The 13,268-nt window shown below is 58.6% G+C and overlaps 1 protein-coding gene across 1 annotated transcript; it reads right to left on the reverse strand.

Annotated features, from left to right (window-relative positions):
* Nucleotides 1–7,174: 7,174 nt before the first annotated feature.
* Nucleotides 7,175–11,325, reverse strand: LOC101659134 (E3 ubiquitin-protein ligase TRIM47). The gene is made up of 6 exons (XM_004709135.3): nucleotides 10,681–11,325; nucleotides 9,603–9,698; nucleotides 9,176–9,406; nucleotides 8,882–9,080; nucleotides 8,449–8,523; nucleotides 7,175–8,032 (listed from the first exon to the last, which is right to left on the reverse strand). The coding sequence occupies exons 1-6, from the start codon at nucleotides 11,323–11,325 to the stop codon at nucleotides 7,392–7,394; spliced, it is 1,887 nt and encodes a 628-aa protein (XP_004709192.1). The 3' UTR covers nucleotides 7,175–7,391.
* Between the last annotated feature and the right edge of the window lie 1,943 nt (nucleotides 11,326–13,268).

A 13,268-nucleotide genomic window follows, 5' to 3' on the forward strand; every position in this document is an offset into this window, starting at 1 on the left:
GCTGCGTTTGGTCCACAGTTAGCACCGTCCAGGGACTCCAACCAAGAGGGTGATGGAGCCCCTCCAGCCCCCTTCCCGCAAACGTGCCTGACTAAAGTCCCTACCCTCCGCGTGAAGGGAGAAGCTTAACCAGCGCCGATCAGCTTGTGCTCTGGCATTGCTTGTCGCTGTGGAACAAAGCCATGCCTGGAGCATCAGATTTGCCACTGGGAAAACATCTGAGCCCCAGCCAGCGGGAGGAAGAGGGCTCTGGAAACACTCAGCTGTGTCGCCACTCACGTGGGCGGGTGCTGTCTGGGCACGGCCAGTGCCGGGCATTTCAGTAACTCTGGGCCAATGAGAGGCAGAGCCAGGACGAGTGTGGAGGGAGCTGTTTCTGGTTGCTAAGGAGACAGACCCCACTTGTGATTTCCAAACAGGGCTAGGCTCTGTCAAGTTCACCCCCCAGCCCAGCACCAAGGCCTGCCCTGAGGGGGACTGGCTGGTTGTCAGGGTATCCGTATAAACCTCTTGCTGTCCACGTCCACCTCTGGGTCTCCCAAGCCCCAGGAAGGCAGACAAAGAGACAGGTATCAACTCCCAAGGTGTCTCGAGGGACCCCCGCCCCCTTGTCTGGGAGGGACTAACAGAAGCCTGTGGGTCTGGGACCCTTACTGCTATTTCTGGGAGCTCCTTCCCAGAGCTGGGGGACCCCTCCCCAACTCTCTGGAAAGATGCTCACCCTAGGGTAGCTTCCTGAGAAGTCTCTCTCTCCTTTTCTGACCCCTGCTGCCTGGCTCCCCGCTAAGAGTCGGATGATCCTTTCATTCTTCCATTCAAACATTTGTTTTAATAACACTCTCTGACTGTGTGCTGCTGCCCCTCGCTCCAGGGAACATCCAGAATTCTCCACTAGGCTCTACCTGGCCACACCTGGGCCGCCCACCTCACCCACTTCCACTCTGCCCTCCTCCCTACTCTCCAGCCTCCTAGAATGCGCCCGCCCCACCCCTCCCTCTGCCGTGTGAACTGCTAGTTCTTCAAGCTCCTCCCTGGAAATGCCCCTCCCGTTAAGGCCCCCTTCTCTTGGAGCTTGTCGAAGGACAGGCAGGGAGGGTCTGTGCTCCGCTGGTACCCCAAAGGTTAGCCAGGCCTGGCGGTCTGCTTCCATGCAGACAGCAACTAGAAACGCCGATGGAGCCATTATATTCTGTGGCATGCGGGTCTCCGTGGGTCAGGAGAGACCCCCTGGCACAGAACCACCCCCCAAACCCAGAAAAACTCACTGACCTCAAGTGGATCCGGACTCGTCATGACCCGAGAGGACGGGTAGAACTGCCCTGTGGGTTTCTGAGACTGTCACTCTTTAGGGGAATAGAAAAGCCTCATCTTTCCCCAGCGGAGCAGCTGGTGGTTTTGAACTGCCGGCCCTGTGGCTATCAGGACAAGGGCCCTTTCACTGCCGGACCCTCACACCCACCATAGTGCCTGGCCCTCGGTGAATACAGTTGAATGAATGAAGGTGTGACGGTGTCCGATCTAAGCCTCAGGCCCAAAGGTAGTCAGTGGCCTGGCCAACTTTGGTCTGGGTTCACCCTTGTTCCTGAAAAGCCGACCTGCCATCTGTCAGCTTCACTCAATGACTCAGGGGAGTAGTGACCCTAATGACAACGGTAATGTGTACTGGAAGCAGGCCCTGGGCCGGTGTGACCTCCTCGGGACAGCACTGCCGGGCTCTGCTCTCGTCCTTGCTCTACCACGGAGGCCACGGAGGCCCAGAGAGGCCCAGAGGCCCGCAGCTAGCAAGTGCCTGGGGTGGGATTTTCAGCCAAGACCCTCGGACCCAGTCTCCCACACAGAGCGTTCTCTGGGGCTGGGGCAGAAAAGCACTGCTTCTCGTATTAAATCAAAACGCGAGGCTTTGGGAAACCCAAGAAAACATCTGCATGTCATTCCAAGAGGAAGGACACCATCTTGAAGGGGCTGCCCTCCCTGCGTCTGTCCCCAGCGCCCTCCGTCCGAGGCCGTTGGAGAGGAGGCGAGGAGGCGGAGGTCCCTAACTTCTGCTTCAAGGGGGATGATATCTCGTTCCTGATTGTAAAGGTCCATATCGGGAGTGTGTGTGTGTGTGCGTGTGCGTGTGCGTGTGTGTGTGTTGCATGTGGGGTTAGACGGGACACACAGCCAGCAGCTGAACCCCGTCTCCCTCCGGAGGACAAAAACAAGCTCAGGCGCATTAGACGTGCTGGAAACCCCAGCCTCTCCCAGTTCAGCCCCTCCTTCCCAGCCACAGTCTCCGGCCAGCCTTGCCCTCTGCCTGGGAGGAAGCAGGCTGAGGAAGAGCCTCTGGAAGCCGCTTGGTCTCAGAGGGCAGGGAGGAGAGTGAGAAGGGAGGGAAGAGGCTGTGAGCCTGGGACCCACCTCCTGGAGTGGGGCAGGGGCAGCCTGAGGGGTGCAGGCCTGGCTGGTCTACAGCTGCCAAGACTGGGAGTGAGCTGCTCGGTGGCTTGTGGGAGCCCAGAGCCGGTTCCCACAGAAACAAAGCTGAAGTGGAGGCTGGCGCCCTGCCTGGCCCAACAGAGCCAGATTCAGCTAAACGCGGCATCCGGGAGCCCTTTCACACCATGCAAGCTCGTACACACACACACACACACACACACACACACACACACACATCATTGTCCCCACTGTCATCATTGTCTGTGTCTGGGGCTCAGGGGGAGCTTCTGAAACCCATAAATCCTCAGGCAGCTCTGCCAAGGGTTCTGGAGCCGTGGGAACTGGGACCCTGCCGAAGGCAGCCTTCCACGGGCAGCAGAGCAGGGCAGGTGTGTGTGTGTGTGTGTGTGTGTGTGTGTGTGTGTGTGTGTGTGTGTCTGCAAATGTGTATAAGGGGGCTTCCAAAAGTACACGGGAAAAGCACATTCTCTTTATTTTATTTATTTATTTTTTTAATACTTTTATTGGGGGCTCTGACATCTCATCACAATCCATACACTCATCCAGTGTGTCAAGCACATTTGCAATATGCCGCCATCATCATTTGAAAGTGTTCTCTTCCACTTGAGCGCCTGATATCAGCTCCCCATTTCTTCCCCCTCCCTCCCCTGCCCGCCCTCCCTAAGAACCCTTGATAAGTTATAGATTATTTTTTCCATATCTTACATTGTCCTCCATCGCTCCTTACTCCTCACCCGCTTTTCCATTATTCGTCCCCCTGGGAGGGGGTCCTGGATTGATCCTTGCGGTCTCGATTCCCCCTTTCTCCCCCCACCCTCCCCTAATCCTCCTGGTATCTCTACTCTCATTATTGGTATTATTTTTAATCATTTTGTTGGGGGCTCTTACAGCTCTTATCACAATCCATACATCAATTGTATCTGTCACATTTGTGCATTTGTTTGCCATCATTTTCAAAGCATTTTCTTTCTACTTGAGCCCTTGGTATCAACTCCTCTTTTTCTCCCCACCATCTCCACCCTTATGAACTCTTGGTAACTTATAAATTATTATTTTCATATCTTAAACTGTCTGCTGTCTCCCCTCATCCATGTTTCGCTTATTCATCCCTGGGGGGATTTGTTAATATGTCAATCACTGCAATCAGTTCCCCCTTTCTCCCCCTCTCCCCCACTTTCCCCTTCTCCTCCTGGTATTGCTACTCCCATTACTGCTCCCGAGGGGCTTCTCTCCCCTGGACTCTGTGTGTGCAGAGAAGTCTATGCTCTCTTCATTTTGCTTCCCAATCAACTCTTTGGAACTCCCTGGTCTGTGTGAGAGAGCGTGTGTGTGTGTGTGTGTGTGTGTGTGTGTGTACCTGTGGGCGTGAGCATGCGAGTGGATGTGTAAATGTGTGTACAGATGTGTGAGGATGTACAGGTGGAGGTGTGTTGTGAGTGGTAAAGGTTCATGTCTGTGTGCTCTAAGGGCAGGACACACTGTGGGTCACACAGGTCTCTGGGCAGCTGCCTAACACATGGGCCTCCGTTTCTCCATCCGTAAAATGGAAGTGGTAGGAGGCGGTTTGGACGAGAGCCACTGTTTCTATTTTGCTCTTTCACAGCTTCTGCCCCCTGCTCCCCTCCCCTTCCTGCACCCCCCACCCTCCAAACAATCTTGCACAAAACAGATCGGGTCTGTGAGTCCTGAGGAGCTAGCCCCGCTTGGCACCTGCCTGCTCAGTTTACCTCCACGGAACCGGGTCTTCTCAGTGCTTTGTGTGCATCACTGGGTTGTGTACACCACACACACACACACCAGCTCCATCGAAGAGTTGAGCAGAGGTCGTTGCAGCCAGGGCCCAGGGGGTCAGCAGGCCAAGGGCCTGTGCGCCCTGCGCCCACAGCCAGAGTCGCGGTGTCCCCACCCTCAGAGCCTCTGCAGGGGCCACTCCTCGCCTTGCCAGTGGCAGGGCTGGCCGGCTGTGCCGTGGACGTGATGAGTCAGGCCGATTCCAGGAAGGAGGCGGCTCTGTGCAGGCCCTGTCCGCTCAGCCTCCATTCCAGACACAGACTGCGCTTTCAGTGAGGTCAGGGGCCGGTGCTCCTGGCATGAGCGGTGCCCGGAGGATGGAGGGGAGACGGGGGCAGACGGGGCACGCCTGGGGGCAGGGGGGGCTCTGTGAAAGATGGAGGCCAGCAGCAGATGGCCAGGGGTTCTCTGAGGCCCCCACCCCAGGTCCCTGCTGGGATGGCGACAGGAGCAGCCCCCTGCCCCTGTCCCCTGGCAGGCAGCAGAGTGAGCTGGCCTGCAGTGGCCACCAAGGGAATCGTGTGAACACAAAGCTGGGGAGCAAGGAGGCCCCACCCGGAAAAATAACATCCTGGCAGGAGCCAGTGCGGGCTATTTTTAGCTGCAGGGCTGCAGGGGCAGGACTTGTATGGCCTTGCTGTCTGTGACACAGTTTCCCATTGTCCCCCTGCCCCTGTCCCTGGGGAGGCTGTCTGCTCTGCCCTTTGGGCCAGGCCCTCTCTGCATGGCACCTGAGTTGCAGAGGGCCCAGCAAGGGGGAACTGGGCAGGCCATGGCGTCACTGTGTGACCAGGGAGCAAGGCTGCCCTGGCCAGAGGCAGAGCCTCGGACCAGCAGTGGACACTGGGTTTTCCCTAGGAGCCTAGTGGGGCCCTGCTGGGTACAGGTCTCAGTGCCTGCCATGCCCAGCCTCCCACACAGCTCACTGCTCCCCCCACAGATGGTGCAGAGGGGCAGGCCAAGCCTCTAGGTGCCTCTTCCAGGGTACTCTGGACCCCAGTCCCATCCTGGGTGGTCTCAGCCATGTTCCTCCGCAGACTGAGAAGGGGTGTGTGTACCTCAGTGTGTGGGAGTGTGTGTGTGTGTTGCATAGGTAGGGATGTGACGGTGAATGGACCTGTGAGCATGGGTGTGAGTTCATAGGTGTGTGACTGTATATGTGGGTTGTTAGTATATGTGAATGTGCAAGTGTGTCAGTGAGCATGAGTGTGTGAGTCAGAATATGAGTGTGAGTGAATGAGTCTGAGCGCCAGTGAATTAGTGTGACTGTATGTGTATGTGTCACTGTGTGAATGTATGTGTAGGAGTGTGTGAATGTGAGTTAATGTATGAGTGTGTGAGTATATGTGTGTGAATGTTTGAGTGTGTGAGTGTAGTGAATGTGTGAATGTTTGAGCGTGTGAATGTATGTGTAGGAGTACATGAGTGTATGTGTGTGAATATGGGTGTAGGTATGTGTGTGTGAGTACGAGTGTGAATGTGTGAGTGTATTATGTGAATGAGTGTGTATGCGTGAGCACGAGTGTGAATGTGTGTGAGTACGAGTGTGAATATGAGTGTATGTGTGTGAGTATGGGTGTGAATGTGTGAGTTGTATGTGTGAGTGTGTATGTGTGAGCACGAGTGTGAATGTGTGAGTGTATGAGTATGTGTGAATGTGTGAGTATGAGTGTGGGTGTAGATGTGTGAATATGTGTATGAGTGTGTATGCGTGAGTGTGTGAATGAGTGTGTGTGAGCATGAATGTGAATGTGTGAGTGTATTTATGAGTATGTATGTGTGTGAATGTGTGAGTGTATGAGTGTGTGACTAGGAGTGAGAACACACTGCTCACAGCCGCGAAGCCGATGCTGACGCACAGTGACCCTGTTGGGCAGGGTGGAGCTGCCCATGGGCTTCTGAGATGGTCACTCTTTACAGGAGTAGAAAGTCCCGTCTTTCTCCTGAGGAGCGGCTGGTGGTTCCGAACTGTTGGTCCTGCTGTTCACTGCCCAGCTTGTAAACACCTCCACCATGGCTCCTTGTACGTGCACTAGTATGATTATGTGAGTGTGTATCAATGAGTGTGTGTGTGTATTGCTGTGAGAATTTGTTAGGGTGTGTGTCTATGAATGTGTATGTGTGTGAGTGTATGGGTATGTGAGTGTATTCATGCGTGTGAGCTTATGTGAATGAGTATATGACTGTATTTGTGTATGTGTCTGAGTGTGTGAGCTTATGTGACTATGTGTGAATGAGTGTATTAGCATGTACATATATGTGAATGTGTATGGGTGTATGTGAGCATAGGTGGATGTGTCTATGCGTATATTAGCGTGCATGAGCATGTGTGTGAGTGTAGATGAATGTCTGAGTGTGTGTGGGTCTATGTGAGTGTATGAACATGTGTGTGCTAATGTGAGTATATGTGAATGTGTCTATGTATTAGTGTAAGTATATGGGAATGCGTGTGTGAGTATTGTGAGTATATGTGACGGTTTCTGCATGAGTGTCTGAGTATATGCGTGCATTAGTGTGTGGGGATGAATGTGCATGGGTACCTGAGTGTGTGTGTGGGAGAGTCTGAGTGTGTGCGTGTGTCAGGGTGAAAAGCAGGGGCTCTGGCTCTCCACCCCTCCCGGGAGCCCTGCCCTGCATGGAGGGAGAGGGGCACAGACCGCCAGAGAACAGGCCCAGCGGCCCGGAGGGAAAGGGCTGCTGGGAGACCAGGCCATGCGAAGCAAACACAGCACTCAGGACGCCACTGCAGGATGGATAGCCACCTCAGCTGCCCCTGCAGAACGAGGGGCGGACGCATTGCAGCCCCCCACCCCAGCAGCACGCAGGCACTGGGCCGGGGCTCTCGCTGCAGCAGGGATCTGGCTGTCCATGAGGCCAGCCCTCCAGAGACAGGGCCCTGGGCTCCTCAGGGCGCAGAGAGAAGGATCAAGAAGGGACTCGGGCGGTCAGTCAAACACGTTTATTGAGCGCCCTCTACACTGCGGGTTGGGGGAGCCCAGGCCTGTCCCCGTTGTGGCCCTCTCCCCCAGGGCCCTGAGGAGCCTCTTCCTGAGATGTGGAAGGCCAGATGCACACAGGTGGGGGCCTCTAGAGGCAAGAAGGCTGGGGGTGGTGACTGGACCCAGAGGAGGAAGCTTCTGGCGCTGGGAGGAGGCCCTGCATCACCGTCTCTTCAGCACGGATATGCAGGACTTCTTGAGGGGCCCGATCTGTAGATGGGCGTCCACACTCTCCAGGAAGAAGGCGGGCTTGAGCCTGTGGGCGAACAGCCCAGCGAAGTGGCTGTCCAGGCGGCTCTGGAAAGGGTCAGTGGGCGAGGCAGGGGCACCGCTGCGGCGGGGTCTGGAGGCCTTTAGCCTCCGCAGGAGGCTCATCTTGCCGTCGCGCACGGCGTAGAACGCCAGTGCTCGGTCGGCGTATTCCAGGCAGATGCCCACGGTGGGCGAGAAGGGCTGCGGTAGGGGGGCCTCCAGCCCGTGGAACCAGACGGAGAAGTGGCGGCCGTTCCACTGCAGGCAGCAGGAGGAGGGGTTGCGGCCCAGCCGGCCCCGGTCGTAGGGCTCTTTGGTGGAGAAGTCTTCGGCCATGACCCCCACGCTGACCCAGCCCTCGATGATCTCCACCTCCCAGTAGTAGGTGCCCCGGTCCAGGGCGCCCTCGCCCAGCACCTGCTCACAGTGGGTGAAGCGGGTGGGCGACTCGGGGTAGTTGATGGGGCAGAGCACTCTCTTCACCCCTTTGGTCCCAAACAGCTGGAGGAATTTATCCGCTGTGTCACTGTCCAGGTCCACGATGTAGGCAACTGACCCCAGGGGGCAGGAGAGAGAAGCGGGACTCAGACTCGGGCTCAGAGGTGACATCTGTCAGACCCCCTCTGCTCAAACCCATGGACACGCAACTATTCCCACTCATCGGGACCCTCTAGGACAGCAGGACTTTTCCCTCCGGGTTGCTTCCAAGGCTGCTGTCTACCTGTGACGGGAGCAGATGGCCACAGCTTCCTCCGCAGGGGGTGGCGGGCTCAAACCGCCGAACTGTGCGCTTGCGGCCGAGCGCTTTCACAGCTGCACCCCCGGGCGCGCGATTCTTCTAAACTCAGACCTATTTCCTCCTCCGCAATAAGCATCACTCAGCCCCCCACTGGAGACCACTCCCGGGAGTGAGGCCAAGCTTGCCCCCATGTGCCCCGGGGCCTTGGACAGCCTGGATTCCACTTACATTTGAGGAAATAATCTCGGGGAGCCTCATTCTCGGGGTGGCCGGTGCTGTCGGGGTCCTGGAGATCAGCCTCAGCTGCAGAAGGGAGACAAAGAGGTGTGTCTTCTAGGCTGGCTGGACGACTAAATAGGATCTGCCCTTACACCTGTGACTTAAACCCTCCCCTCTGACCCCTCTCAGAATCTTGAGCCACAGGGGGCAGATACCAAACTGTACATAGTAAACTGGTATATTCCATATGCATCCCCAGAGCCCCCTTGGGAGAAGCCTCCCCGGCCCTTAGACCATGGTGACGGGGTTGACACATCATCATGGGAGGTGGCTGTGGGCACTGGCAGTGTTGGGGCCCCACCCCATGCCAGGCACACAGTTTCCATCCTGGCCCAGGAGCCTGGGTGGGGAGCCAGTCACCTCGGCGAGGGGCAACACCCACCTTCAGCCCCGAGCTTCTGCAGGCCGCCCTCGTCACTCTCCAGCCCCCGCAGCTGCTCCCACTGGCTGGTGCAGGCGGTGGCCAGCAGCTCCTTCACTGCCCGGACGGCCTGGGACGACTTGGTGAAGCTGAGCTCTTTTGGGGGGCCTGGCCCAGGGCTGCACCCCTCCTCCAGCGCCAACCGCAGTGCCAGGAGCTCCTGAAGCAGACACATGCCAGCTGAGGCTCTATGGCCACGCTGCTCTGCCCAGCCCCGGGAGGGGAGGACAGCTTGCTGCCCTTCCCGCCTCTCACCTGCAGATAGCTGACCGAGTCGGCCTCAGGGACCTGGCTGAGGTTGTGGCGAGCTTTGCTCAGCCGGCTTCGCTGTCCCTCCTGCCGACGCAGGTCGTCCTGGGAGCGGCCCAGCATCACGGCCTCCCCTTCATCAATGAAGCCCAACACCTCAGCCTGGAACCTCTGCAGGGTGGCCACAGCCTCTGCGCACAGCCGGCTCACCCTCTCCCGCTCTGCCACAGCCGCGCTCTGCACAGGACAGCATGGGGGAGGGGGGGGGGCAGGGCTGAAGGCCTGGGCTCTGTCCTTCCCAGTTGCCCAGCCTGCCCAGTCCTCCTTGCAACTCCATTCCAGCTCTGTGCCAGGACAGGGAGACTTCCTGCCTGGTGGGGTTGGACTCTCCCTGCTGAGACCCTGCCACAGGAGTAGGGGAGGGGGCTCTGACCTTGATGAGGGCTACGGTGCGCCGGGACTGGGCAATGCCAGCACCCAGCTCATCCATGCAGTCCTCCACCGCACTCAGGACCTTGGGCTGCTCGGCCTGTGGATGACACGTGTGTGCGTGAGGGCAGGGCCTGGTAGAGCCCTGTAGGCCCTGCCAGAGGGGAGGAGAGAGGTGACGGGGTGGGCTTTGGGTATGATGGGACTGGGAGCGTCCACACAGCTCTGTGATGCCGGGGCTGCTGCAGGCAGACGAGTTGGGGTGACCTGCAGCCCATTTTGGTGACACTCCCAGATGCCCTCTGGGACAGGGGGCGGGCATGGGGGGAGGGGGCTTTGGAGGTGATCCCCATGGATTGCCTGGCTCTCTCCCGGAGCAGTGGGCAAGGGCAGTACAGGCCCCAGGTGGGCTCCCACAGATGGAAGCAAAAAGTTCACTTGAGGCAGAGGGTGAGAGAGGGCAGGAGAGAGAGTACACCAGAGCCCACGCCCCTGTCCTGAGGCTCCCTGTTCCCTGAGCGTCCGGGTCCACCATCTAGACCTGAAAAAAGGGATTCTGGGCGACTCCCTTGGGTCTTGAGTCACGGCTCCAGGCAGGAGAGACGGAAAATCCCAAAGCCAGAGGCGCCAAGCCCCGGCTGGCCGCCAAAGGAAACTGGGGGCGGAGGTAGCAGGCTGGCTGCGCACATGCTCTCAGCTGGGCCTCGGGAACCACCGCCGGACAGAGGCCATCTGTGTGCCCAGGCGCCGGCCAGGCCCTTCGCGGTCACACCCATCCCAAACCCCCACCCCTGCCTCCCTCCCACTACCCCCGCAGCAAATCAGCTGGGACCGAAGCCGGTGGCATCCCAGCACGGCCAGATCCAGCCTCTGGGATTCCCGGACAGCCCGGCTCAGGTCCCCTGCACGCCCTGCGAGTTCCCTGGGTCCCTCCCTGTTCCCATCTCCACCGCCGGCAGCGGAGGGCCCAACAACGTTGAAAGGGCATACAACGGAGCCCAGCAGGGGAAGGGCAGGGCGTCCCAGCGCCGCCCCCCGCCCCCAGCCGCCCTTCTCCCCGCCACCCCCGCGGGGTCGCCCACCTCCTGGAGCGCGCGCTCCTGCTCCAGCGGCACGAGCTCGTGGCCGCGGTGCTCCTGGGCGGCGCAGGCCTGGCACAGGCACACGCGCTCGGCGCGGCAGTAGTGCTCCAGCGGCCGCAGGTGACGCGGGCACAGGCTCTCCTCCAGCCGGCGCAGCGGCGGCACCAGGCGGTGTCCGCGCAGCGCGGGGCTGCGCTCGTGCGGGCCCAGGTGCGCGGGGCAGAAGGAGGCGAGGCAGGAGAGGCAGGAGAGCGCGGCCGGCAGGGCGGCGCCCTCGGGGCAGGCGTCGCAGGGCACGGGCTCCGGGGCGGCGGGCCATGGCTCCGGAGCGCACGGGGCCGAGGGCTCCGGCGTATTGGGCGCCGAGGGCTCAGGGCCCGGACCCTTGCTGGGCCCCGAGCCCTGGCGGAGCTGCAGCAGCTCCGACAGCGTGTGGTTCTTGCGAAGCTGCAGGCCGTCGGGGAAGGGCTCCTGGCACAGCGGGCAGCGCGCCGTGCCCCCGGACCCGCCTGTGCCCCCGGCGCCGCGGTGCGGCCAGAGCGCGCCCAGACAGGCCAGGCAGAAGTTGTGTCCGCAGGGCAGTGTCACCGGCTCTCGGAGCGGCTCCAGGCAGATGGGGCAGCTGAAGGGCCCGCTGCCGTCCATGACTCCGAGGCCCCCGGGGGCACCGCCTGTTCTGCTCCCGCCTGGGAGGGACCCGGCGCGTCCGCCCCCGGCGCCGCCCCCAAGGGCCGGGTCCCAGCGCCTGGCTCGGACACCCCGCCCAGCGCCGCCCGCGCGGCTGGCCCCCGTAGGGCAGGCCCCTGGTTCCGCGGGGCTGCGAGGAGCCCTCTGTCCTGGGTGCAGCCGGAAGGCATGTGAGTGAGGTGGGCGGGAGGCAGGGAATGCGAGGGGGACACCCTGGAAGGATCTGGAAGCTCACTCTCCTCCCCACCCACCCCCAACCCCCCTCCGGATTTCGCGCCTGGCTCGCGCTCTCCGGAGGCGCTGGGCGGGCCTCCGGCCCCAAACCCCTCCCCAGCTGGCCCGTTAGCACAATTTCGGAGCCGCTGTCTGCGGAGAGCTGGGCGTGTGTTTGTGCTTCTTAGCGACTCTGTTTAGCCCTGGTACAGAACTCGGAGCTTTTCCAGACCTAAAACTAGACGTTGGCATCACCCAGGGTGAGAAATTCAGTTCCGGTCTCCGGAACTTGTCTTTTTTTATTTTCCCCTCCAGGGCACCTGCAGATGTCTGCAGCCTGCGGCTCCCCAAGGGCTGTCATTTGCCACCTTGCATCCCGCAGTGACCTTGAAGCAGTGCATTGTATTGAAATCTTGCCTCAACAACGCGGATTTTGAGAGAGAGAATGTGTGTGTGTGTGCAGTTTAGTAACACACATTGCTTTGGATTACAACCCAAAGTGTAAAATAAGTACTCATTGGGGGTGGGGTGGGGTGCATATTCTCAAACACTGCCCTGGAGTCCCTGCTGACTCATAGCGACCCCTCTGTGGGTTTCCACCACTGGAACGAACCTTGCCGGCATAGAAAGCCTAGTCTTTCCCCCGGGAGCTGCTGGTGGTTTTGGACTGCCCAACTTGAGGATCGCATCCCAATGCCCACCCACTGCACCACCAGGGCACCTATAGGGCCATACTAGGGTAGACACATTATGAATGAATAAATAAATATCCAGGGGAGTACGGACACATGTCCAGTTCAGAAGAATTCCAGCTCATTCTTGTAGCGCCTCCTGCAGTGGGACACTGCGCCCCTCTCTTCTAAGGGTGGGCCGCCATTGTGCCTTCCTTCCAAATAGCCCAGTGGAATTGGGAAGAGGAGTGACTGGATAGGAGGGAGCAGCCTGGCAGGTTACCTCAGCCAGGTACACAAGACCAACAGGCACCCTGATGTCATGTGGATGGTATGCACCCTGGGTGTGAGGTCATGAGAATGGCATCCAAGAAGTGTCTGCAGGGGAAGCATGGGGGTGGGGGTGGAACACACCAAGAACCTACAGACAGATGCCAGTTCAGGGACAGACTGCAAGCTATCTGTCCTAGTCCCCCAAAACAACCCCACTGCCATCAACTCGGGTCTGAGTCCTATCGGCCGACAGGACAAAGTTGAGCTGCGCATTTACAGGTGGTACATCTCACTGGTGAGTTAGAACAGCCAATTTGGGGTGAGCAGCCAGGTGCTTAATCCATGGCCTCACCAGGGCTCCTAGCCCAGAGGACCTCAAGACTTTCAAGGTCACCAAACAAGGAAAGTCTGAGAGCCCATCACAGCCCACTGCGGGCTAAGGGCACGGGCCAAGAATGTGGTGCCCAGAGTGGGGTATGGCAATAGAAAAGATGAATGAATGAAGAATGGTCAATACTGGTTCTTTCACTGTAAAATTCTGTACACATTTTTTGTGTGACTGTGTTTTCTTTTTTTAAATTAATTTGAACAGTTTTATTGACAGAATTCACATAGAATTCAATTGTTTAAGCATATTCCAGAGTTGTGCAATCACCACAATTTTAGAACATTTTCTTCACTCTTTTTTTAAAAATTATTTTATTGGGGGCTCGTACAATTCTCATCACAATCCATACATACATC

The sequence above is a fragment of the Echinops telfairi genome, unplaced genomic scaffold, assembly GCF_000313985.2.
Source record: "Echinops telfairi isolate 266 unplaced genomic scaffold, ASM31398v2 ScPeMD7_7458;HRSCAF=8496, whole genome shotgun sequence".
NCBI lineage: Eukaryota > Metazoa > Chordata > Mammalia > Afrosoricida > Tenrecidae > Echinops > Echinops telfairi.